Below are 25,113 nucleotides of genomic sequence, written 5' to 3'. Positions count from 1 at the left end.
AATAAAACCAAAAAACCAAACCTGTTGCCATCGAGTCAATTCTGACTCATAGCAAACCTACAGGACAGGGCAGAACTACCCCACAGGGTTTCCAAGGAGTGGCTTCGGTGGGTTTCAATTGCTTACCTTTGGGTTAATAGCTGAGCTCTTAACCACTGTGCCACCAGGGCTCCAAACATAAGACAGGATTTCTATTAAATTTTACTTGTCAGTACTTGACAGTCTTTTAAAATCCTATCACAAATCATAAAAACATACAATCTAAAGCATTTACAATGAAGACTGTACTGAGAAATCTTAAAAAGTATTTAGAAAACAAATCATATTTAATATAAATTATGCTCACCTTTTAACTTAATTTTTACATAAGGCATTTGGATAGTTTTGGGGAAAACAATTTACACACTAGGAAAAAAACAACGTTAGTCCAGCGAATGGCTCTGGTGTTCCTTCATTGTCTCTCCCACCCTGTTTACACTTAACCATTCCAGAGAGGCGACGGAAACCATCTTCAGAACACACTGTGACTTCATTACCTCACTTCCGGCACACTGAATCATGACCTGCGACATGTAAATGACATTGCCCAGGGTTTTTATGTCATCTCCCTCCCAGCTTCGGATGGCTTCTGTCAGGATCTGCAACTCCAGCTCTTTCCTTTTCCGAACTTCTTGACACTGGGCCTGAGGACATTGTGAAGAGAGACAGAAACACCCAGAATCTTAAGCTTTGGCCATATGGCTCTGAATCTTATTTCTTCTTAAGATAGATAATTTATCAAAATACTTAATTTCCAAGTATAGATTCAGGTCAAGAGAAACAAACAACTACTCTGGGATACTAAAAACTGTTTTAGAAAACAATGGCAGATCTTGCTACTTTGAAGAAATGCAGACTGGACAATAAAAATATTTTCTTTGTTTTAATTAGTGCTTGCCAACAACGAGGACTGAGAAGAGGGGAAAAAAGAGTAAGTACAATTTGTGCTATAAATAAGACACATTTCAAAAACACATCTGGTGAGACAGCACGACAAGAGATCAACTGGAGCCCCCAAAGCCGTGCTTCACACTCCATCGCTAAAGGCGCTGCAGATGGAGATGAAAAAAAACGCTTACGGCCATTTCTACGTAGCTATAATGTGAATTACTTTGTGCCACATTTTTAACTAAAAACATTCGTTTTTCTGGTATCCCTGGTGAAGCATGAGAATTCACTAGCCACGTAACACCTACTATGTGTTTACTGTTAATTCATCTGAGTAAACCTTGAATTACATTCCACAAGTAGTTTTTTCATCATCTAAACTTTTTTGGCCAATCAACAATTTTTCTCCATTCATTTGCTATACTAACGTCCGAGAAAGGAAAAAAGGTGAATTACTTACTGAAAGGTTTTTGAAGGCAGTCATGGATTTCTGAATATCCTGTCGATCTGGGTGGTAATCCTTTGAAGAAAAGAAACATACTACTAGCTTTCATAATGAGCAGTTTTTCTTAGAAAGGCACTCTCTAGAGACTATCTTGAAACTTTTCCAATACTTTTCAGCCTTTAACAGGCCCTTTCTCTCAGCATTAGAAATAACTGTCTCTTATTCTTTAAGGGAATCGTCACTGAGCTAACAATCTCAGGTCTTATGAACACAATGAACTTGGAGAAGAAAGTAACTTAGAAAAATCCAGAGCAGGGGCCAGCAAACCACGCCTGCTTTTGTAAATTAAGTTTTACTGACATACCACCACGCCCACTTGTTTACATACTGTCTACAGCTGCTTTTATTACAGCCTTGGAAACCCTACCAGGCAGTTCTACTTTGTCCTATAGGGTCACTATGAGTCAGAATCAACTCCACGGCAAAAGATTTTGGTATGGCTGCTTTTGGGTCATAATTGCAGAGCTGAATAGTTGTAGCAGAGACTAGTGGAAAAAAAAAGAGACCACAAGGTCTAAAATATTTACTGACCATCCTGTTATCGATTGAATGGTGTTTTCCAAAGAGATGTGCTAAGTCGTAACCCCTAGTACCTGTAAACACGACCTTGTTGGAAACAGGGTCTGTGAAGATGCTATCAGTTAACATGAGGCCACACTGGAGCAGGGCAGGTCCTGATCCAACCTGAGTGCTCTCTTTATAAAGAGGACAAGAGGCACACCGGGGAAGACGGCCATGTGAAGACGCATCTACAAGCCAAGGTTTGTGTGAAGCTCCCGGGCTCAGAAGCTGGAAGGTCCAAGGCGAGGTCTGTCCCCAGAGCAAACAGAGAGCATGACCCTGACGACTCCCTGAATTCACACTCCCAGCCCCCTGCAGTGTAAGATGGTAAATGTGGTTCTCATAAGCCACTCAGTCTGTGGTGCTTCCTCATGGCAGGCCTGGGACCCTCAGAGGTGCTGCTTCACAGGAAGTCTGCTGACCCCTTGCCATGAAAAGGACTTGGGCCCAAATGTTGGCCTGGCCCACAACAAGCTACTCAGGAACAAGACCCTGCATCTTACACAAATAGCGTGCACCTTCTACGTTTGTTGGCCGTCTGCACCCTTCCCCCACAAGGTATTTGGTAAGCATGCTATGCTTATTTATTTAGTTAGTTATTTTACAGCAACATGTAAAAAAAATTGGCATCGCAGCATGGTTGGCAAATGTAGACGGTATTACTTGCATAAAAATATAGTAAACGTGTAATATTATAATAGAAATTAGTTTAAGATTTCACAGCTTCTGGAGATTTTTTCATCAGCAGCGGAGGGTAAGGGAGGAGATGAAGGGGCAGATGGTTTTCTTACAGAGCTAGGTAAGGAGGGAAAAAAAAACTATTATTTAACAAGATCACTGTGAAAATCCATTAAATTAAAAACCCTTGGTTAACTTGCTTTTTTGGTTCTGGCTTCAAAAATAAAGCATTATTAATCATTTCTTGTACAGTAAATCTGACCAAAATGCCACCAACGGATGGCTAGCAGATCCCAAGTGAGAGAAATGCAGAAAGCAGTACCTACCTCCATGTGCCTCTCCAGCTCCTTGAGTAAGGTGGGGTATTTGTCTAGGCGCATAAACGGTTTGCTGAGGCCCGTGGTCAACACGAGAATTCCCGGGCTGCTGGCACCTTTCATCTCCATGAACTCTCCCAGCTCCTCGCTGGGCAAGTGAGGGAACAGGAGGAAAAAGAAGAGGCCGTTGTTACAGTGAGGCGCTCCTACTTCCATGAGCAATAACCAGGATTTACGACACAGAAGAGAGTAATACATCACTTCATATTCTGAAGGCTACAGCTTTTATAACCAAAAACATGTGCTGGTTATCTCAAAAACACCAACGGGGTGGGGGCGGTTCATGTCTTTGCTCATCAGCAGCAGCAACTGCACAAAACACAGAACATGTTTTCTTCCCTGTGAAATTCCACTAAAGACACGGCTACTTCAGTGTGTCAATCTCATATAATAGCTGTGCCCAAACGTAAGCGTGCATCCTGAGAACGAGGACGGGTCTCAGATCTGGGAAACCTCAAAACAGTAACAGCTGTAACGGAGCTGGCTCAAGTAAAAGATGCTCTGAAAGCACAGTACGCCGCGTCAGAGCCCTGAACCCCCAGACGCGTACTGGCCAACAAACGCGCAGCTGAACGTCCAGGGCAGAACGTCCAGGGCAGACAAAGCGCTACGTCTGATGAACGAGCGATGGTTCCTGGCCTTCACGAGCACACAATCAACACAACAAAATCAAGAGTATTTAGCGTTTTAAAAGTATTTTTACAGCTTCATTTTATTTAATCCTCACAATTTGAAAGTAGAAACATACTCCATACACAGAAATTGCAGAGTTTTTTTAAAAAGTGTTTAATATTTCACCATTTCCCTTTTGCCACCATCTTCACCATACTTTACCCAACTTTTACTATCACCTATGCACTCAAAAGTCCTATATTTTCACACAAACAATTATTTGCCCTGAGAGCTCAGATTCAACAGCCGTGATGTTTAGACAGACGACAGAGAAGTCACAAGAACAGTTGTGGAAATCAAGCCCAAAGATGCAGATCTGAACTCCGAAACCATCGTTAGCAATTTTACGATTTCTGTCAAGTCACGTAATACTGAGGTCCTTCATCTCTCCACCGAAGAGTAGATGATCTTTAGGGTCCGCACTAGGACCACAGAGGCATACCCATCACTCACGTGCCACACGCATCATTCCACACACAGCTGTGTGAGCAAACGGAAAGAGAGAAGAAGGAACTTCAGCCAAAGTCCCCCGAGTGGCATTCTGGAAACAGCTGGGTCTCTCGGTCAGAAAACCTGGATCTGAATCACAGCCATGCCACTTATCCCAAGTAACAAATTCTCCTAGTCTTGAGTTTTTTCCTTAAAAGGAAAAGATATTGGTATCTCTCAGTATTGCAAAATTAACTCCTAAGATAAATATGAAAGCTCAGACGGAATAATGAGCAAAGGGTAGGCCCTTCAACACAGGTTAAATAAATCTGAACCCCAGGGATAGGATCCAGCTACTGCTATGTCTCTTCCATCCCATCCCCTCTCCACCCCCAGCTTGCCCAACACTCGAATAGTAAGGGCTCACGGTGACTGTCACGGTAGCGCTCGGTCTTTTCAACTCACAGCACCCTCCACTCTGGCTGCATTCTTTACCAGGGAAGTCACCACACTTCCACAGTCCTTGCTCAGAAAATGCTCATCACTTTAGGTAGAGGACACTCACTGCATCAACCCCTAAAGCACAGGTAGAGGAAATGACGAACTGAGGTATGAAAAGTCCTATTTCACCAGTATTTCTCTAAGTGGGGAATAATTTATCAGGCACAGTCCCATAAAAATCAAATTTCACGATAGCCAAAGTATATTTCAACCCTTTAAATATAATCCTTTTCTACCAAGAAGAAAACCAAAGTAAAGCCTATTCAAGTCAATCACTGGTACGTCAGGGTTATATGCGGAATTTCACAGCTACAGCTATGGCAGAGAAAAACTAGGGCGGTTACCCTCATCAATCATCAACTGCCTCTCTCCCCCTCAAAAAAGTCTAAAACTTGAAAATTAAAGTTTTGCAAACAAAATTAACTTAGTGTCCTCACAACATTCTGGGGATGGGAGGACACGGACGAGGTCAAGACAGAAGCAGAACTTCCTAAGTCTTCACGGTGCTTGTTTCTTTAATGCCAACATAAAACAGCTGATTACAGCTATTTTGACAAAAACAATGGCTCTTTCAGCTACTTAATTTCTACTGATGCCAGCAGCCCCTATATAGGGTATCTCCTCTGTCTGAACTGAAATGACACTGTGGGCTGCAGAGAGTAACAAACGGAACACACACAAGAAGAGCTATCATTTAGCCAAGCAAAAAGTAACAATTAAACTGCTGGGGTGGGGGGACAAAATTCACTTTTTTTTACAGACTAAATTATGAAACCCGTAATTCACTCAAGTCAACCACGAACATACGCTGTCTATCGCAAGATAATACAAAGGTTTGTATCGGTTACAATTCCGCAGAACTGACGATGTCGCATATGCATGTGAAGAGTCATACATGGCATTTAAACTGACACAACGGACAATGAGAGGGCAAGTCAGGCGTTTAAACTTCAGAACATTACACCAAAAGAACCCGTAAAAAATAATATTCAAGCCCAAAGACAGGCCAATCTACCCCCTCTGCGTGGCCACTTTATGACTTTAACAAAAGGAGGGGAGAAGCAAGCAAGAGGTCCCGAGTTAAGAACCGAAGTCTTAAGAAGTGGCAAACATTAAAAGAAACCATCAGCTGAGTGAAATCCCAGTCTCGATTCACCAACTCACGCTTCTGCAGTGGGATCTGGTTTGTAGTAGACAGAGTGGGAGCTCTCACTGTGCAGGGGTCTGAGCAGGGCACAGAGGCACCGCGTCCTGTCTGACATCTGGGCAACTGCCGGCTCCCTGAGGGGCTTGTCACCTTTTTATGGCTTAGAGTCCCAGAGCTGAATCCTAAAGCAACTTGCCCCAGGACTGCTGTTCAGGGTACTAGGACCGCAGTCCACCCACTTCCAAACTCCCGGATATACCACACGGAGGAGGCACAGAGGGTTTCTAGACGTGGAAACCGATCTGCATTCCTTACTCTCGTTATTTGCAGAAAATGCCGTGCTTTCATTTCAGGGATGACACAGAACAGTCATTGAAGTAATGAAAGGTGCAGGATAAAGCCAGCACACACTTGACAAGCATTTCTCCTTAACGTGTTACCATTTTAGGAAACAAACGGTTAAACTGCTTAAACGTCCTCTTCAGGAAAGAGCCTCACTTTTCCCACAGGAAAGTATTTATTTTTCTATACTTTCAACCCCACCTTAGAGGATTTTTAAAATGATAATAAACATAAAAAGGAGGGAAGAGAAAGAAAAAACTTATTTTACAGCTTTACCATTTTATCTGCTTTTTTGCTTATCTCCCCCATCATTGCATCAATAATTCCTAGAGAATTTTTGGCAGTACAAATGCAATACTTGCATTTTGTAGAAATTCATTTCATTTATAATAGATGGTGCAGCACACAGCTGAATACCGGCTTCTTAATTTAAGAAAAGCTGCCTCTCTGCTTCATAACCTAAGAGAGCTGTATCTCTAATATAGACCAGCTTCAGAAGGGACAGCGGTCAGAGGAAGGCCAAAAGGGGCAGAAGTGTTGAAGAAGGGTTGCCTTTTTGCACCGTTTCCTGTAAGTACTGTGTGTTCTAAGATCCTTTCTTCCCAACACCTTGTCAAAAGTTGCTGCTTCATTTCAAGATTGAAGATGCTTTAAGACAAATGAGAAGTTAATTTTTTTTGACCATTTACCATTTAAGCATACTGAAGAAAGAATAAATGTGCAGGGTCTTTTTTTTTTTTTTAAATAGAAGACAAGAAAACAATTAGCATTTATTAAACATTTACTGTGTTCTGATCGGTTTATATATATTTTCCTTTATGCTTGTAGTAACCCTACAGAAAAGCACTTGCAGAAAAAGGAAGTGAAACCCAGAAATATGAGGCAACTTGACGAAGGTCACACAGCTTGAAAGTTGCAGAGTCAGGACTCAAACCCAGGTCCGATTCCAAAGGACTCCCATGTAAGGACTATCTTCACTACCACTTCGTATAAAATCCAGCCCTCATGTTGATGCTGTATATGAACCAGCTGAATTCCTGAACAGTTAAGCAATGCTTGCTTATCAAAAAGTTTTAAAAGTTCAAATAGTGTGTGAAGAGTAAGTCGAAGTTAATACCTAAATTAGAAGTATAAACAGCTTTTATCTTAATGCTATTAAAGCATTTTTTCCATTTACAGTTTGGGAAAACTCTGAACTTGTTTTTGAAAGAAACCACAGACTATTTCTGAGATATTTATAATTTTTTATTAATAAAAAAGATTGTGCCTCTTTTAGGAACAGAATTTGAGCCTCTGTGCTCTCTCAATGCTTGCAAAGTTACCTAACACAAAGCCAGAACTCAACTCCAACTCCCGCTCTTGGGAAAAACTAAGGTACTCCTCAATAACTGAGACAGCTAAGCAATTTCTTCTTCAAATTCTCAGGAAACAGGTATAATACATGGTTTCTCTGTACCTGCCTTATCTCTTAAAACGAATAAATCATCTGTACATTCTTTTCACTTGTTTGAACTGTTTCAGGTAAAAACACTAAAGCTAACAGTCTTGATGTTTTACTGACAAAATCTAACACTAATCTTAAACCGGACATTTTCTCGTATAGCGTATCTGTTCAGTCTCGTGGGCTTCCAGTTTTATGAACCGAGAGAAACAGGATTCCAGCAGCCTTGGTTTAGCTTGCCACTGCACTCCAGAATATTTACAGTCCCTTCAACTCATTTTCCAAAAAGCTCTAGGCTAAAGAGGAGACATCAAAAAAAGATCTTTTTCTTTCACAAGAAAACTAATCAGCATCTCAAAGACTCCTTGCCTATACTTCTCCAGTACCAATTTTGAGGGATAATTATTAAAATGTATCTTTTGATAATCAAGTGAATGTCAAGACTGCACTTCGCATGACACTTGTGGGAAGCAAGCGTTCTGGAAGGCGCCCCTGCTGGCCACCTGTTACCTGGAATACCTGAGTGGACGTACCTGTGTTCCGTGAGGACGTTGACGGCAGACGGGTGATTGGCACAATACGCGAGGTACAGGGTTTTCATCTGTGACATGAGATTTAAAAAGCAGCCTCCAACTCTCTGCTGAGCTTCAGGCAACCTGAAGACATGCAACACAGAGGGACATAGTCGTTAGCTTTACGGACACAAGGACAACTGTGAGGTAATAAACATAAATTCTGAGTAAGGAAAACCTCCCTCTACATCATATCTAAGAAAGCAAGGTACACAAATCCCAGAACGTATCCCTTCATACCATCATCAAGCACACAGACGAAGTCACACCGAAAGAAGCACTCGTGGACCGCAGTGCGCTAGATCCCAGCTCCCGTCTCAAGAATCTGGACTATGAGGGCTTGTGCACAGAGTAACTAAGAACCCAAAAGCCAAAAAGAGGTCACGAAGCCTTAAATTTGACACAAAATAAAGAGAATTATGAAATGTGGTTATTTGGTTTGTAAAGTTTTCTACTTTAAAGTAGTATCAAGACGGGCGCAAGAAAAAGAGCTCCCGGTACAAGAAGGAATTAACCACAGAAGCCATCTTTCTCTTCAGATTAAAGACTAGAGACCATACTGACTCGAACAGTCTCCTGCCAATGCTCATGTCGGAACCAGACCTTCTGTAGAAACAGGATCTTTACATATGTGATGAGTTAGGATGAAGTCACACTGGAGCAGAAAACCCACCCAGTGCCAGAGGGACCCTAAATCCAATATGACCGATGTCGTAACAGCAAGAAGGGAAGCCATACAGCTCACAAGGAGAAGGCCATGTGAAGATGGAGACCGAGACTGGAGTGACGGGTCTACAAGCCAAGGAACACCAAAGAGTGTCAGCAACACCAGAACCTGAAGAGAAGCCACGGAACAGATTCTTCGCTGAGGTCTTCGGAGAGCACAGCCCTTACACCGCCTTGGTTTTGGATTTCTAGGCTGCAGGACTGAGATGGGACACACTTCTGCTGCGTGAAGCCGCCCAGCTTCTGGTGGTGTTACGGCAGCACCAGCGAACAAACAGAGACTAAACGCTATTAGCCTCGCCTCCTCCCCAAATCCAAGCCATAATGGCAGTTATGGCGATTGTTTAAAAGCTACACACTCACAAGAACAAAAAGAACTGAAAAACAGACAGCAGGAAAAGCTTCCTGGGAGCTGAGCGACATACGGATGAGTCGTGTAACTCGGCAGACTACTCGGCAGACTCAGCAAATTTGAATTGTAAGCAAACAGTGAAAAAGGCCAACAAGTAGCTGATGTGTCTGGAGAACCCCGAGACCTGGGAATTAGCAGCACCAGGGAGTGAGGACAGCAGGGGTAAGGAGGTGGGTAAAAACAGGTAACTGGCTGAATGTTTGCTGAAGCAGTGAGGCCCTCATAGCTCACTCTCGCCTCCCTGACATCAGCAGAAGGGTAAACGCTTATTCTCCGAAGAAATAAAACAGAAGGGTTGGCGGTAACAGCGATAACTAAAGCAGGGGTGCTTGTACTGAAATCAGGGAGCGCAAGAGGACGTTTACCTCTCCCTCCCCTAACACCCCAAGAGGCTGGGGGCTGAATCGACAGCGCTGACAGACTCCTCCCACATCACTGGCTGTGAACTAGGTGAGTTATTTATCCTCGGCTTCAACTTCCTCATTTACAAACGAAGATCTGCCACCCTGGCACCAAGAATTATCATAAAGACTGATAAGATCATGTATACAAAAGTACTCTGTAAACTAAAATCATTATACAAATGTAAAGAACTGTTATTCAAGTAAACAACAAAAGATATTCAATCTAAAGCGATGGCCGTCCAGTTTGAGCATTATTGTTGGCAGACAAATTATAAAAGTAGAACAGGAAATGCACCCTGTATTTCCTCACCATTCCTTGACTCTAAAATGTAAACTAAAAATGCACACCTGATATTATCATTTAAGGTGAGGTGCTTTATTCAGGTAGTTAAGGTTCTCACTGGGTTTATTATATGAGTAAAACTGGAAAATAAAACCAAAGGGTGTCTTTTCCACAAAAGGACAGCAAGCAGCTGGCAGCCCGCTCAGTAATAAGCTGCTGTTCTCCAGGCACACTGAGGCCCTCCCCAAAGAAAAAAAAAACCTGTTGCCATCACGTCCATTCTGACTCATAACGACCCTACGGGACAGAGGAGAACTGCCCCACATGGTTTCCAAGGAGCGGCTGGTGGATTCGAACTGCGGACCTTTTGGTTAGCAGCCCTATCTTTTAACCACTGCACCACCAGGGCTCCAAATTCCATCTCTGATGCCACACGACTGACTGATGGCTGAGGCAGCTACCTCCTTTCCCACTAATGCTGATCAGTGCTCAACAAGGGTCAGAAGTGGAGCAAGGGAAGCCATGTAAAGGAGAATCCAGGGGTGGCCTTATTTCTACCTCGCAAATATATGGGCAGAATAAACCCATAAACCAGCATAAAGTAACTCTCTAAGTGCTTCTAGATTCTTTCAATCCTCAGCACCACTAAAGTCTCTATTGACATGAAATACCTTACCATGCTGCATATCATACACAAAAAAAAGATTCATTTTCCTTTTGACATTGCTTAACACCCTAGTCAATTTTTTTTCTAGCTTTATAAAGACAACAGTACCTATGTTGTTTTTAGGTGCTGTCGAGCTGGTTCCGACTCATAGGGACCCTGTGCACAACAGAACAAAACACTGCCTGGTCCTGCGCCGTACCCACAATCATCGCTACGCTTGAGCTCACTGTTGCGGCCATTGCGTCAATCCGTCTTGTTGAGGGTCTTCCTCTTTTCTGCTGACCCTCTACTTTACCAAACATGATGTCCTGATAACATGTCTGATAACACGTCCAAAGTATGAGAGATGAAACTTCACCATCCCTGCTTCCAAGGAGCATTCTGGTTGTACTTCTTCCAAGACAGATGTGCTTGTTTTTCTGGCAGTCTGTGGTATCTTCAGTATTCTTCACCAACACCGTAATTCGAAGGCATCAATTCTTCAGTCTTCCTCATTCATTGTCCAGCTTTTGCATTCATATAAGGTAATTGAAAACATCATGGCTGGGGTCAGGCATACCTTAGTCCTCAAGTTGACATATTTGCTCTTTAACACTTTCAAGAGGGTTTTTTTTTGCAGCAGATTTGTCCAAATGCAATACAGAGCTTGATTTCTTAACTGCTGCTTCCATGGGTGCTGACTGCGGATCCAAGTAAAATGAAATCCTTGACAACTTCGATCTTTTCTCCATTTATCATGATGTTGCTTATTGGTCCAGTTGTGAGGATTTTTGTTTTCTTTATGTTGAGGTGTAATCCATACTGAAGGCTGTGGCCTTTGATCTTCACCAGTAAGTGCTTCAAGTCTTCACTTTCAGCAAGCAAGGCTGTGTCATCTGCATAATGCGGGATGTTAATGAGTCCTCCTCCAATCCTGATGCCACATTCTCCTCCATGAAGTCCAGCTTCTTGGATTATTTGCTCAGCATACAGATTGAGTAAGTATGGTGAAAGGATACAACCATAACTTTCCTGATTTTAAACCACGCAGTACCCCCTGTTCTGTCTGAACGACTGCCTCTTGGTCTATGTACAGGTTCTGTGTGAGCACAATTTAATGTTCTGGAATTCCCATTCTTCACAATGTTATCCGTAACTTGTTATGATCCACACGGTCCAATGCCTTTGCATAGTCAATAAAACACAGGTAAACACCTTTCTGGTATTCTCTGCTTTCAGCCAAAAACATGTGACATCAGCAATGAGATCCCTCACTCCACATCCTCTTTTGAATCCGGCTTGAATTTCTGGCAGTTCCCTGTCAATGTACTGCTGTACTCACTTCAGAATGATCTTCAGCATAATTTTACTTGCGTGTGATATTAATGATATTGTCTGACAATTTCTGCATTCTGTTGGATCACCTTTCTTTGGAATGGGCACAAATACGGATCTCTACTAGTCGGTTGGCCAGGTAGCTTTCTTCCAAATTTCTTGGCATAGACAAATGAGCATCTCCAGCACTACATCCATTCGCTGAAACATCTCAACTGTTATTTCGTCAATTCCTGGAGCCTTGTTTTCCACCAATGCCTTCAGTGCAGCTTGGACTTCTTCCTTCAGTACCATCAGTTCTTGATCACATGCTACCTCCTGAAATGGCTGAATGCTGACCAATTCTTTTTGGTACAGTGACTCTGTGTATTCCTTCCATCTTCTTTTGATGCTTCCTGCATTGTTCAATATTTTGCCCATAGACTCCTTCAATACTGCAACTCAAGGCTTGAATTTTTTCTTCATTTCTTTCAGTTTGAGCAATGCTGAGCATGTTTTTCCCTTTTGGTTTTCTAACTCCAGATCTTTGCACGCTTCATTAAAATACTTCGCTTTGTCTTCTCGAACCACCCTTTGAAATCTGTTCAGCTTTTTGTACTTCGTTATTTCTTCCTGTTGCTCTAGCTACTCTATGTTCAAGAGCAACTTTCAGAGTCTCTTCTGATATCCATTTGGGTCTTTTCTTTCTTGTCTTTTTAATGACCTCTTCCTTTCTTCTTCATGTATGTCTTTGATGTCATTCCACAACTCATCTTGGTCTTTGGTCATTGGTGTGTTCAACGTGTCAAATCTATTCTTGAGATGGTCTCTAGATTCAGGTGGGATATTCTCAAGGTCATACTTTGCCTCTTATGGTCTTGTTCTAATTTTCTTCAGTTTCCCCTTGAACTTGCATATGAGCAATTGATGGTCTGTTCCACAGCTGACAGTTCTGACTGAGGGTACTGAGCTTTTCCATCGTCTCTTTCCACAGATGCAGTCGATTTGATTTCTTTGTATTCCATCTGGCAAGGTCCATGTGTATGATCCCCGTTTATGTTGTTGAAAAAAAGACATTTCCAATGAATATGTTGTTGGTCTTATAAAATTCTATCATGCAACCTCCGGCTTTGTTTCTATCACCAAGGCCATATTTTCCAATCCCTCTTTGTTTCTACTTTTCACGTTCTAATCTCCAGTAATCATCAATACATCTTGATTACATGTTTGATCAATTTCAGACTACAGAAGTTGGTAAAAATCTTCAATTTCTTCACCTTTGGCTTTAGTGTTGGTAAGTAAATTTGATTAACAGTCTTATTAACTGGTCTTCCTTTTAGGCATATGAATATTAACCTATCACTGGCAGCACTGTATTTCAGGATAGATCTTGAAATGTCCTTCTTGACGATGAATGCGATGCCTGCATGCCTCTTCAGTTTGTCATTTCTGGCACAGCAGACCACATGATTCTCCAATTCAAAACGCCCAGTACCATTTTAGCTCACTAATGCCTAGGAGGTCAATTTTCAAGCATTCTACTTCATTTTTGACAACTTCCAATATTCCTTGATTGATACTTCATACAGTCCACATTCCAATTGTTAATGAATGTTTGCAGCTGTTTCTTCTCATTTTGAGCCATGCCACCTAAGCAAATAAAGGTCCTGAAAACTTGACTCCATCCACATCATTAAGGTCAACTCTACTTTGCTGGGGCGGCTCTTTCCCAGTCATATTGTGAGTGCCTTCCAATCTGAGGGGCTCATCTTCCAACACAGTATCAGACAGTGTTCCACTGCTACTCACAAGGTCTTCAATGGCCCATTTTTTCAGAAGTAGATGACAGGTCCATCTGCCCAGTCTGTCTTAGTCCAAGATGTTCTGCTGAAACCTGTCCACCATGGGTGACCCTGTTGGTGTCAAAATACTGGTGGCAGAGATTACAGGAACACAAAAGCCACAGTATGACCAATCGACAGACGAGTAGTGACAGTGCACCTAATACCCCTTAAAATGAGCCTCCAGGTCCTGTTTAAAGAACAACTGGTTCTTATAACAACGTAACTCAAAGTAATATACTGAAATCTAATCAAGTGGCTGCTTCACACAATTTATTCAAAAGTCAGTAGTTAACAGGAGTATAGTTTTCATACTTAAAAATCAATTTCAGAAATTTATAATACTTAATACATGTAAATGCTATTCAAATACACAGGCCCTTTTTAGGCAGACAGAGTAGAAAGTACAGTTTCATATACAACCTAACAAAACTGCTTTACGAAGCAACTTTCGTGTAGACATCTGCACTTCAGTTTTTAGATCAGAAGAATGTTCTACTGTCCAGGATTTTAGGCTGCATGTTATTTTTAAAAACTCTGATATAAAGAATCATTAAATATTTAACCAGGAAACCACGGAAAGAACAAGGTTTGAGAGAACTTAGGATACTGGGGTTCTAATTACTCCTTGTCATCAAGATGGCCTGAGAACTCAGGTATAAAGACAATGGCAGCCACCTGAGGACAGGAGTGCTTTAAAGACCAACAGATGCGATAAAACTCAACCATCACAAGTCTGCTGAACACCTACCATGGCGCTGTCTGCAGGGAGAGAGGAGGCACCGTCTCTGCCCTCAAGGCGGCAGATCTCTTCTTGGCTATTTTAGTGAATGTCTAAGTTAGCTTGTGACTGAATAGTTATTCTTATACTAGTCTTCACTTATGCCTTTTGTAACGGTTTTTGGGGGAGAAATATCTTTTTATTTTCTGTATATCACCTCTGGCTATTAACTGGGTCATCAGGGGAGTGAGCAGCAGGCGAGCACAGGAGTCTAAGAACAATCAACAGCAGACCGCCAGAGGGCAGCACAAGCTACCTCCACACAACTGAACAAGCGAGAGCTTTAAAATCACTTCAATAGAGAAGGTCATCCTCCCAGCAGGAGGGATCTGTGCTGTCTACCCCTCCACGGTGCTGCTGTGCGCCTTCTGGTGGATTCGACTCATAGAGACCCTATGGCAGAGTGGAGCTGCCCCATAGGGTTTCCTAGGTGGGAGCAGGCTGCCAGGTCTTTTCTCCCGTGGAGCTGCTGGGTGGATTTAAACAGCAGACCTTTCAGTTAGCAGCTGAGCACTTAACCACTGCGTTACTGCCCTCCATTTTTATTGCGCTGGAAGAAATAGGGAACGGCTCTTAGGACCACGTTCCATCACTCAGCTCTGCTGGAAACAAGTCCATCTTTCCAACAGACCAGAGTGTATAAACAGCTGCTCTGGCATGGCCCCATTCTTCCCTCTCTCTCTCCACCTCCCTGCAAAGACACGAACACTTTTACAACGGACAAGAGGTCTTCCTCCCCAAGACAGGAATGAAAATAACTAACTGAAAGTAGCAAGAATGACCAAAATAAAGAGAAAGGTATTGTTTTCCGTCTCCTCTTCGCTTCCTCTGCTGCTACTTGCTCCATATCTCCGGTTCCCTCTAACCTCCTAGCTGGTCCCAATCTTTCATTTTGCCCCTCTCCAATCTATCCTCTATGGCGTAGCTAAAATAATCTTTCTAGAACACAGGTCTGGCCACGTCACCTTGTCTTTAACTCTTCAATATTTCTCCATTGACTCCCCATTTCCACCAAATGTCACAGAGAGCCTCGTGGGTTAGTCTCTGCCTTCCTCTCTAGTGACGTCTAGTTATTGTGTCCTAACCTACACGCAAGCCACATACTCCTCTGCTCCTCCTACCTAGCACGTGACCACGTATCTTGTCTAATCCCCCTCAGAGGTTACGACCCAACCCTCCACTTTAACCTGGCCACTCCATCCTTCATTCCCAGGCTGGAACCTGTTTACACACCTGTCATGAGACACGTTAGTGTCGTATCACTGACACATCGCTGTGCAGATATCCTCTAACTGATCCGATTCTATTCCAGGAGCACGGTCTCATTCAACTTCATGACTCCCTTACTCGATTCTGAGTCTAAGACATAATATGCATTCAGCAAATATTTACTATTTCCTTCAGGTTTTCAACAACTTTTACCCTGCCTCCACCAAGAAAAAAGAATAATAGTCACCATTTCCAAAGGGAGTGTCCTCTTCTTTCTCAGGGCAACAAACAACAGCATTTTTACCGGCAAATTCAAGTTCAGGGTCACTTCCCTTAGGCACATTCAGACAGGAGGCCAGTTTCTAGACACACATATCAATACACCCACTCTCCAAATGGGGTCAGAGAACAGGTTAGTGATCGCATTTCTCCCCAAATTTACAGAATTCTGTTTACTCGAAGTTCCCTCATCTATATGCTGCACTTACTAAGTACTTAATAGGCTAGGCACCAAACACTACGAGCAGCAAAGGAAGTACTCTAATGAACAAAGCGCAGCCTGTCCCTCAAGCCTGCTTCCCCCTATTGTTTCCATCTTTACTGCCTAAAATTACAAAATGCTCTCATGTATATATATATATATATAAAAAAAAAAAAACACCAGTGCCGTCGAGTCGATTCCGACTCATAGCGACCCTATAGGACAGAGTAGAACTGCCCCGTAGAGTTTCCAAGGAGCACCTGGCGGATCTGAACTATGTATACCCATTCCTAATTAGGACAGTCCTGGTATGTTCTTTACTTTGCCTTACCATGTTTTTCGTAAGTAACACACCCACATAAATACTGTGCACAAGCATGTAACGCACACAGCACACTTAGGAAAATAACGTGCGAGGGGTTACACGGTTAGCATAAACTTAATACATACAGCATTTGCCTAAAAATACAGTATTCATGTGTGAAAGTGTTGCCTTTTATCTTCCTTCTGACCCCTGCAGTCATCGCCAATGCAGGCTAGTGTTTTTTCTTTTCTGAAACGTCATATCAGTTCTGCCACCTTCACCCCGAAACAACTTCTTTACTCAATCTGATGCCTTTGCTCCCCTCCAAATGACACATACTGACTGACATCTAGAACATTCTATCACCTTGCTCTAAGATGGCATCCTCAACTTCTCAAACACCCTGACCTAAAACTCACTAACCCAATTAACTCCATGTCAGCTGCCAATCTGGATGCTCAAACTTTAACCATTTAATTGACGAAAATCATTCTCTCTATAAACACAAACCATCATGTCTAACTACAACCTGCGGCCATTCCACCTCCTCTGTTCTCTCACTCAGGCTGAGCTTGCTCTCTCTCCCCTCACTCCCCAGTGCTTCTACACCATCCAATTCTTCAGTTCAAGCCCACTGCTGCAGTCAGAGGCTAAATGGTGCCGTTAAAATACCAAGGAGCCCCTGGGAGGTACAAATGGGTCACATGTTAGGCTGCTAACCAAAAGACGGGTGGTTCAAGTCCACCCAGATGGGGCTTTAAAAGAAAGTCCTGGCCATCTACTTCCAGAAAATCAGCCACTGAAAACCCTATGGAGCACACTTCTACCCTGACACACATAACCAATAATAAAATCAGACATGGCCGCACGTGGGGAACTCCACGTTAACCTCTCCGTTCCTGCTCTCTGCTGTTTTCTTTTTAAGAAGGACTCTTCTTCCTAACTGTTTCTGGCTGGCCCCCAGAATGCCCTTCATGTGACAACACTATCACCCACTCTCTGGTTTGCCCAGACACTGCATCCAGGATCTCAAGCACATGACAACTTCCCTATCTCCACACCTCCCAGACTCCACCTCTGGCAAGTATCTTGGAAACAAGCACTTTCGGGTTTGTGTCCTACGGATCTATCATCTTGCCCCTGTTGTTCTGAGAATCACACTGTATGTATTTCTGATCCTTAGTTACCCCTACTTTCTACTTTGGGGTTGCTGAGTACTGGCTGGAGAAAGTCATACAATTGTAGGGAACTAGTGAGTCACAAAATATTAGTTTAAGTTTCATTTTCTAAATACCAAACCAGATACTGTGAGGCCCACTAGAAATTAACAGCAACTTAACTAAGGTGGCATAGTGGTTAAGAGCTACGGCTGCTAAACAAAAGGCTGGCAGTTCGAATCCACCAGGTGCTCCTCGGAACCTCTATGGGGCAGTTCTACTCTGTCCTACAGGGTCGCCGTGAGTCGGAATCAACTAGACAGCAACAGGTTTTTAACTATATGCAACAATTTTTATTCATTCTTTAGCAAACTTAAAGGAGCTGTTCCTGTACAGACAATTGAAGAAACTTTACAGAGGGCTCAGTGTGTGCTATGCTAACAGGTGTGGGGGATACAAAAGTATAAGGACATAACGCTGCCATCTGTCTCATAAGCGAAGCTAACACAAGTGCTACAATAGTGGTTCCAAGTTCCATGGAAGCTCATTTTTAATTCTTCACTCTCCTCTAACTCCCAAATCATTTACTTTCACAGTTGGTCTTCTACCTTGGATAATATAATCATTTTAGAGATCACAAGCTTCAGAAAAGATAGGCCGGGATATTAGATACTGACTCCGCTAAACACTGGCTGTGAGATTGAATATCTGCTTCTAAAATGGAGATAACACAGTGAGGTAAGATATACATGATGTATGTAATAGAGATAACAGAAAAAGTGAAATATTAATAAAAAATATTTCACACTGATTAGCACGAAGGCTTAAAAAGTTAACGCATGTAAAAACACCCACTGTAGCGCCTGACTGACAGCAGATACGCTCTGTGTTAGTCCGTTTTCCTCTCCTGCACTACAAAACAGATGTCCCTCAACATGGAAAAGCCAGAGTCTCTTTACCCTCTCTGGGGGGTTTTTTTCTTCTGAGTAAGACCTGTCCTGTCCTGGCCAGGAGGAGCTGAGGAAGTTTTCTGGAAACACAGACATGCAGGTTCAGCCAAGAATTCAACAGTAGAGGCCACGGCCCTAAATAACAAGACACCTTCCAGGTGAGCATTCAAAACTCTTCAGGTAAATACTATAAATAGATCCACATACAGATGAGAAGGGAACTCAAGCCAAGTTTTCTAACCCTAAATGCGTCATACAGTTTCTTAAGGGTTTTACTACTTGTTTATACTCACCTGAAGTCAAAGTGAGCTAGCGTTTGCATTGCTAATAGACCCCTTTTTAAGTGTGGAACCTCTAAGTGGGTTTTTAATAACCTTCAGGGATTAGCCAGTCCAGTCTATCTGCAGGATAAACAATCACTGACAATAAATTAACTTCAACTATTTATTCAGCACCATTACGAAACAATGGGAACAGATTAAAAACAAAGTTAGAAATAGTCTCTGCCTTTAAAATGACTGCAACCTTTTGGGGAATATAAAACAAGCACAGAAGTAAACTTAGTGTAAGACTGATCCTGATATTTCAGTTACAGGAGATACAAGCAAACTGCTGTCAGTCTCTAAAGGAAGGAAAGGACACCTCCTTCTGGAGAGTCCAGAGCAAAAAGCCAAAGACCCTTTGAGTCATTAAAAAAAAAAATTTTTTTAAGTACTAATAATCAAAGAAGCAAGTGTGCCTTATCAAACAACGAACTAAAAACTTCTTCTTTCTATAGGATCCAGACACTTAAGACACATACATTTTGAGAATATTACAAACTGAAATTTGAGCATGTAATGTTCATGCCCAAAGGCACAGGGAAATATGGAAAGTCTGGTTTCTGAATTAGAGAGATCTAAATTCTGATGGCACCACCACTACGTACTAGCTTATGATTTCAGGAAAGTCACGTATCCTTTCTGGGTCTCAGTTTCTTCATAAAGTGAGTCACCTAGATTAGGTGTAAGATGTTTTCTCATAGCTCTAAAATTCTAAGATTCTATCATCCCATGTTTAGAGAGGAGCAAATAATCCTGTCTCTATGACATCTAAGGGACGAGAGAAACACAGCTGCTGTCTATTCCAACTCATGGTGGCCCCATGTGTGTCAGAGTAGAACTGTGCTCCATAGGGTTTTCAATGGCTTATTTTTCGGAAGCAGTCAGGTCTTTCCTCCACGGCGCATCTGGGTGGGCAGGAACTTCTAACCTCTCAGTTAGCAACTCGATGCGTTAACTGTTCGCACCACCCAGGGACTCTAAGGGACAAGAACAAAATAAACAAGCCCTGTTGCCTCCGAGTTGATTCTGACTCACAGCAACCCTACAAGACAGAGCAGAACTGCCCCATATGGTTTCCAAGGAGCTGCTGGTGGATTCGAACTGCTGACCTTTTGGTTAGCAGCTGAGCTCTTAACCACTGCACCACCAGGGCTCCAAGGGGAAAGGATATTGAGAGAGAAGGTTAACAGGGTGAGTTAAAAGTAGGACAGGCAGCTTTGAGTATCAACAGGAGTCAAGCTGACTAAGCAAACACTGCAAGACTACTGGGGATTCCTGAACAGGGAAGTGACAGGACTACAAGGACACTCCAAAGAGCATGAGTCTGGTAGCAGCATGTGGAAAAGGGTAAGGAGGGAAGAAGGGTGGTGGGAGGGTTGTAAGCAACAGTCTAGATTAGGGTTTCTCAACCTCAGTACTATTGCCTGTAGCACTGTTCCCAAGCACCTCCTCCTCAGCTGTAACATCGAGAAACGTCCCCAGAGGCTGGGGGAAGGGTACAGCAAACTGCCCCAAAGTGAGAACAGCTGGTCTAGCCATAAGCTAAATGAGGAGGACAGGAGGACGGTGACGTCAAGGAAGGCAATCGGTTTCGGGGGTCAGGGGGGCACTACATTCGGGAGGAGGGCGGGTACAGTCGGGGCAGCAGCGACAGGCATCCTGGGGTTGCGAACCTTAAGGACAAAGGCACAGAAGAAGGAAAGCACAGCAGAAAGACAGCAAGTGGACCTCTGGGGCTAGAGGAAAGCTGACGAAGGGGAGTAACAAGAGACGGGGTGTGAATGTAAAAACCACAAATGCCACAAGTGGAAGGCTTTTCATGAACAGAAACTGATTGTTTTACAGTTCTGGAGGCTAAAAGTCCCAATCAGGCCCTCGGCCGTATACATTCCTTCGTTGTCAGTAGCCCTGGGTGTCTCCTGGTTCCTCAGCGTGTAGATGACCCTTACATGGCGTGTCTGTCTGTCTGTCTACAGTGGTCTTCTTATAACTGAGAAGTGATGAGGTTTAGGATCTACCCTACACTGGTATGATCTCTGCTATCAAGTGATTACACTGTGTTATGGAAGTCATTACACTGCATTATACTAGACTGTGTTATGGAATGCAGGCCAGCTGATTTAATCACATGTAACAACCATATCTTTCACAGACAGACGCAGCTTCTACGTCTGTGTGCCAGCCAAGCCCTCTACCGCAGGTATTTCCATAAGCACGGCAATGCCAATTTTTCTTAACATGTTGCTATAAAAAAAAAAAAAATTAGGACAACATTCTTACAAAAACACCATCCGGGGAGCGTGGTTGCAAACATAAGGCACGCATTATCTGCATAACGACACGGTACCCCGAGGCAGCAACTACGTTAGTTTCTGGCCAAACAACCAGAAACCACAGCCTAGCCCAGTGACACACAAAACCAAGCATCACAGGAAGCGACAGAAATCAGGGACGTATAGATCTCCCCGCACTCTGCAAGCGCTGGGCTGACGACTCCAGGGCAGTCTCAAAATGGGCAACCAATAATTTTTTTGACGAATTAACAACAGATCCCTTAACAAGCAGATGAAGAATCTCAGACACCAACCAGATAACACGGCTGAGTCCTCGCAAGAGAGAAGACCCCCTGGCAGTTTGAGAGCAAGAGGATAATAAAATGAAAGCAGTGCTCCAAGATAATCAATGTTTGAGTGGTACGCAGAATAAGAGACAGAGGAAAAAAGGATGGAGACGTGGAAAATCACACACTTTAAACACTGTTCTTATATATAAGAAACCAAAAAAATCAAACCCACTGCCGTAGAGTCGACTCCACCTCATAGCTACCCAACTGGAGAGAGAACTGCCCCAAATGGTTTCCAAGGAGCTGCTGGTGGATGCACACCGCCAAGCTTTAGGTCAGCAGCCAAGTTCTCCACCAGTGTGCTGCCAAAGATGTACACACACACACACACACACACACACACGTATTTACATACATATATATACACACACATAAAGAGCAGAGCACTGCCAGGGATGCATACACACATACACACAAGTGCAGTAATTTTTTACAGGAGAACTTAATTTATCTATTACTCAGCTTCACAAAATCACTGCCAAATGATTACTAGTCGGTGACTTTTAAGACACAGATATTTATTAAGTGCAGAAAAAAATCAAACAGCTTCCTACCTGGTCTGTCTTCTTTGTCCTCCACCCTCCAAGCCAGGCTTCACCTTGCAGACAGAGGTAGTTTATACAAAGAAAAGTTGATCATGCCCTCGCCAGGCTTTAGATACAATAATGATTCCAACTACTCTTTGAACGAACTCTAAAATCCTCTAACTGGTCTCCAAAAGGTCTGGGGGGATCTAGCCCTGGCACTCCAGGCTCACAGCATTTCACTCTCCTCCTTCCTCAACAGTTTCAGTCACAGCAAACTCCCCACCTCCGGGCTTCTCCCCCTATTGTTTGCCTGGTTAACTCCTATCTTCCCTTCAGTCCCCAGGTTAACTGATCTTTGTCAAAGGAGTCTTTCCTGATCCTCGAGATTAGGTTATCTTCCCCTGAAACATGCCTACTGCACCCTGTATGACTTCCTTTATAGCTTTTCCACAACTGTAGTTTTACAGTTATTTATACAATTTTTCACTGTCTCCCTCACCACATTATAAGTTCCAGCAGGACAGGGGTCGTTACTGTCTCCTAACACATGACTCACACACCTGGGGTGGCACCTGACACAGACTGGGCACTGAATAAGTGAATGTATAGAGTGCTCTGAATGAATGACTGCATGAGAAAGGCAGGCTGAGAAAACTGGGAGTTGTTTTAGCTCTGAACGAACTCACAAATCAATGTGAAAAGAGACTATTCACATATACAAGTGACACAAATATGTATCTATTCATGCAGCAAATTGCATGAGACCGTTTTAAGGGAGACCATGGTTTTGTTCTGAACAGTGAGCACAGACAGGAATGACAAAAATCATGCATCCAAGAAGCCCTACCTAGCCAAGGGGAAGCAAGAACGGTGATGTGAGAAATGGGAAAAGGAAATGCATGCGATAAATCCAGGAGGTTCTATTTCTGCTTACTGCCAAGTTGCTCCTATTACACCGACTCTGCTGCAGATGAAAACTATAAACTTTGAACAGAAAGCAAAAACGGCTGCCTGAAGAGCCGTCCACAGTAGTAAGATTCTGCAGAAGCACTAACATTCGGGAGAAGGAAAGGCCACAGAGTCTGTTTCGATGTTTCCACAGTTTTTAGGATGATGGCAGACCACGTCTGTATCATGTGGAACAACTAAACTGCAAGAAAAAGCCCACAGAGCTTGGTCTAACCACAGCTGCTGGAAAGCTGAGGGAGAAATCCAGGATGTAAGAGTTAGAGAGGGAAAACCCAAAATTCTGCCTCTAAACTCTGCACCCGCTGCCTCTGGCTGACCTCTGAACTGCACGTGCACGGGGCAGATTCTAAGCAGACCAGTTCAGTTTAAAATAACTGGACTGAGATCTGAGCTTCTACCCAAGGGACGGATACGGCATTTTGAGTCTGACCAAGTTAAACAAACAAAAATTAATAATCTTCAGAGAAACCTCAAGAACTGAGTTTCTATAATTCACAACAAATGATACACAATTCAAAACTACTAGAAGTAATAAGAAACAAAATGCGACCCATTTTCACAAGAAAATCAATAGACATCGATCGTCATGGAGGACCAGTGTTGACATTAGCAGACAAGGATTTTAAAGGTTATTATAATTATACTCAAAGGTAAATAAAAATATGCTTGCCATGAATGAACAAACAGAAAACCTCAGGAGAAAGAAACTATCTAAAGAGAGAGGGAATGAAATAGAAATTCTAGAACTGAAAAATACATTACCTCAAATTTAAAAATTACTGCATAGGGATGAGAGAAGAAAGAAGTAGGCAGTGAACTTGACAACAGACCAACAAAGATTATTCAGTTTGAACAAAAGAGTGGAAGAAAAAAAAAAACAGAGCCTTAGTTACCAGTGTAGCAACATCAAAAGGTCTAATGTATATATAACTGGAGTCCCAGAAGAAGAGTAAAGGAGAAAAGTATGTGAAAAAATGACAACTAAAAATTTCTCAAGTTTGGTGTAAGAAATAAATTTATAGGTTCAAGAAGTGAGCGTCCCTAAACCAGGGTAAACAGAGAGAAAACCATACCTAGGATTATCACGGTCGAACTGCTGCACACCAAAAATAAAGATGACATTTAGAAAGCAGCCAGGGGACAACCGCTTGAGATACTGCTGACTCCTCATCAGAAACAACAAAGGCCAAGTGACAGTGGAAGGGCAGCCTCAAAGTGCTAAAAGAAAAACCGTCAAAACCTGGGATTCAGAATCTGGTGGGGAAAAATATCCTCAAGAATGAAGGTAAAATAAAGACGTTATTAAACAGAGTCCAAGAGAATTCACCACTAACAGACCTGAATTAGAGAAAATTCTTCTAAAAGAAGAGAAATAACACCACACAGAAACTTGGATTTCCAGGAAGGAAATCTAAATGTAGGTCCCATAAATAAATGAGAGGAGGGACGACTTCCTGATGTGGAATGCTCAAAGAATGTGAAGGTACAGATTTGGGTGGGGTTTGAAAGGAGAAAGAAAGAGTGATGTAAGTATAACCTCGGAGTCAGCAGATTGTTTTCCATAAAAGGCCAAAGAGCCAGTAATTTAGGTTTTGCGAGTCAGACAGTTACGGTCACAGCTGCTCAATTCTCCAGGTGCAGCCTGAAGGCTGCCAAAAATAACATCTAAACTAATCAGCACAGCTGTGTTCTAATTAAACCTTATTTACAAAAACAGCTGGTGGTTGGATCTGACCTTCCGGACCACAGTTTGTTGGCTCCTGGGTCTAACGATTGGCAACTCTGAAAGCTACTGCTGGAGGTGTAGGAATTTAATCTGCAGCAGATATGAGAAAATCAAAAAAATAATGAATATGAAATTGCTATGTCATATGATAAAGTGTAAAGTGCTACAGAAATATAACACATAGTACCAAAATATGAAATTAATCTTAAAAATGGCAAAGATAATACCTTGTTCATGGATAAGCAGCCTTAACATTGTAAAAATGTCTATTCTACCAAAAGCTAT

At 42.6% G+C, this 25,113-nt stretch overlaps 1 protein-coding gene across 11 annotated transcripts in view; it reads right to left on the bottom strand.

The window, feature by feature from the left end:
- ARHGEF7 (Rho guanine nucleotide exchange factor 7) overlaps positions 1-25,113 on the bottom strand; it is a 205,130-nt gene that overhangs the window by 35,905 nt on the left and 144,112 nt on the right. For all 11 annotated transcript variants that reach the window (XM_049867655.1, XM_049867651.1, XM_049867653.1 and 8 more), the window contains 4 exons: positions 8,114-8,236; positions 2,998-3,136; positions 1,388-1,447; positions 537-683 (listed from right to left, as the gene is read on the bottom strand). In XM_049867655.1, coding sequence (XP_049723612.1) covers positions 537-683; positions 1,388-1,447; positions 2,998-3,136; positions 8,114-8,236 — 469 coding nt within the window. The remainder of the gene's footprint in view (positions 1-536; positions 684-1,387; positions 1,448-2,997; positions 3,137-8,113; positions 8,237-25,113) is intronic.

Source organism: Elephas maximus, chromosome 23 (genome assembly GCF_024166365.1).
Source record: "Elephas maximus indicus isolate mEleMax1 chromosome 23, mEleMax1 primary haplotype, whole genome shotgun sequence".
Classification (NCBI taxonomy): Eukaryota; Metazoa; Chordata; class Mammalia; order Proboscidea; family Elephantidae; genus Elephas; species Elephas maximus.
The sequence above is the reverse complement of the archived record's forward strand: the minus strand, read 5'-3'. Positions and strand labels throughout refer to the sequence as shown.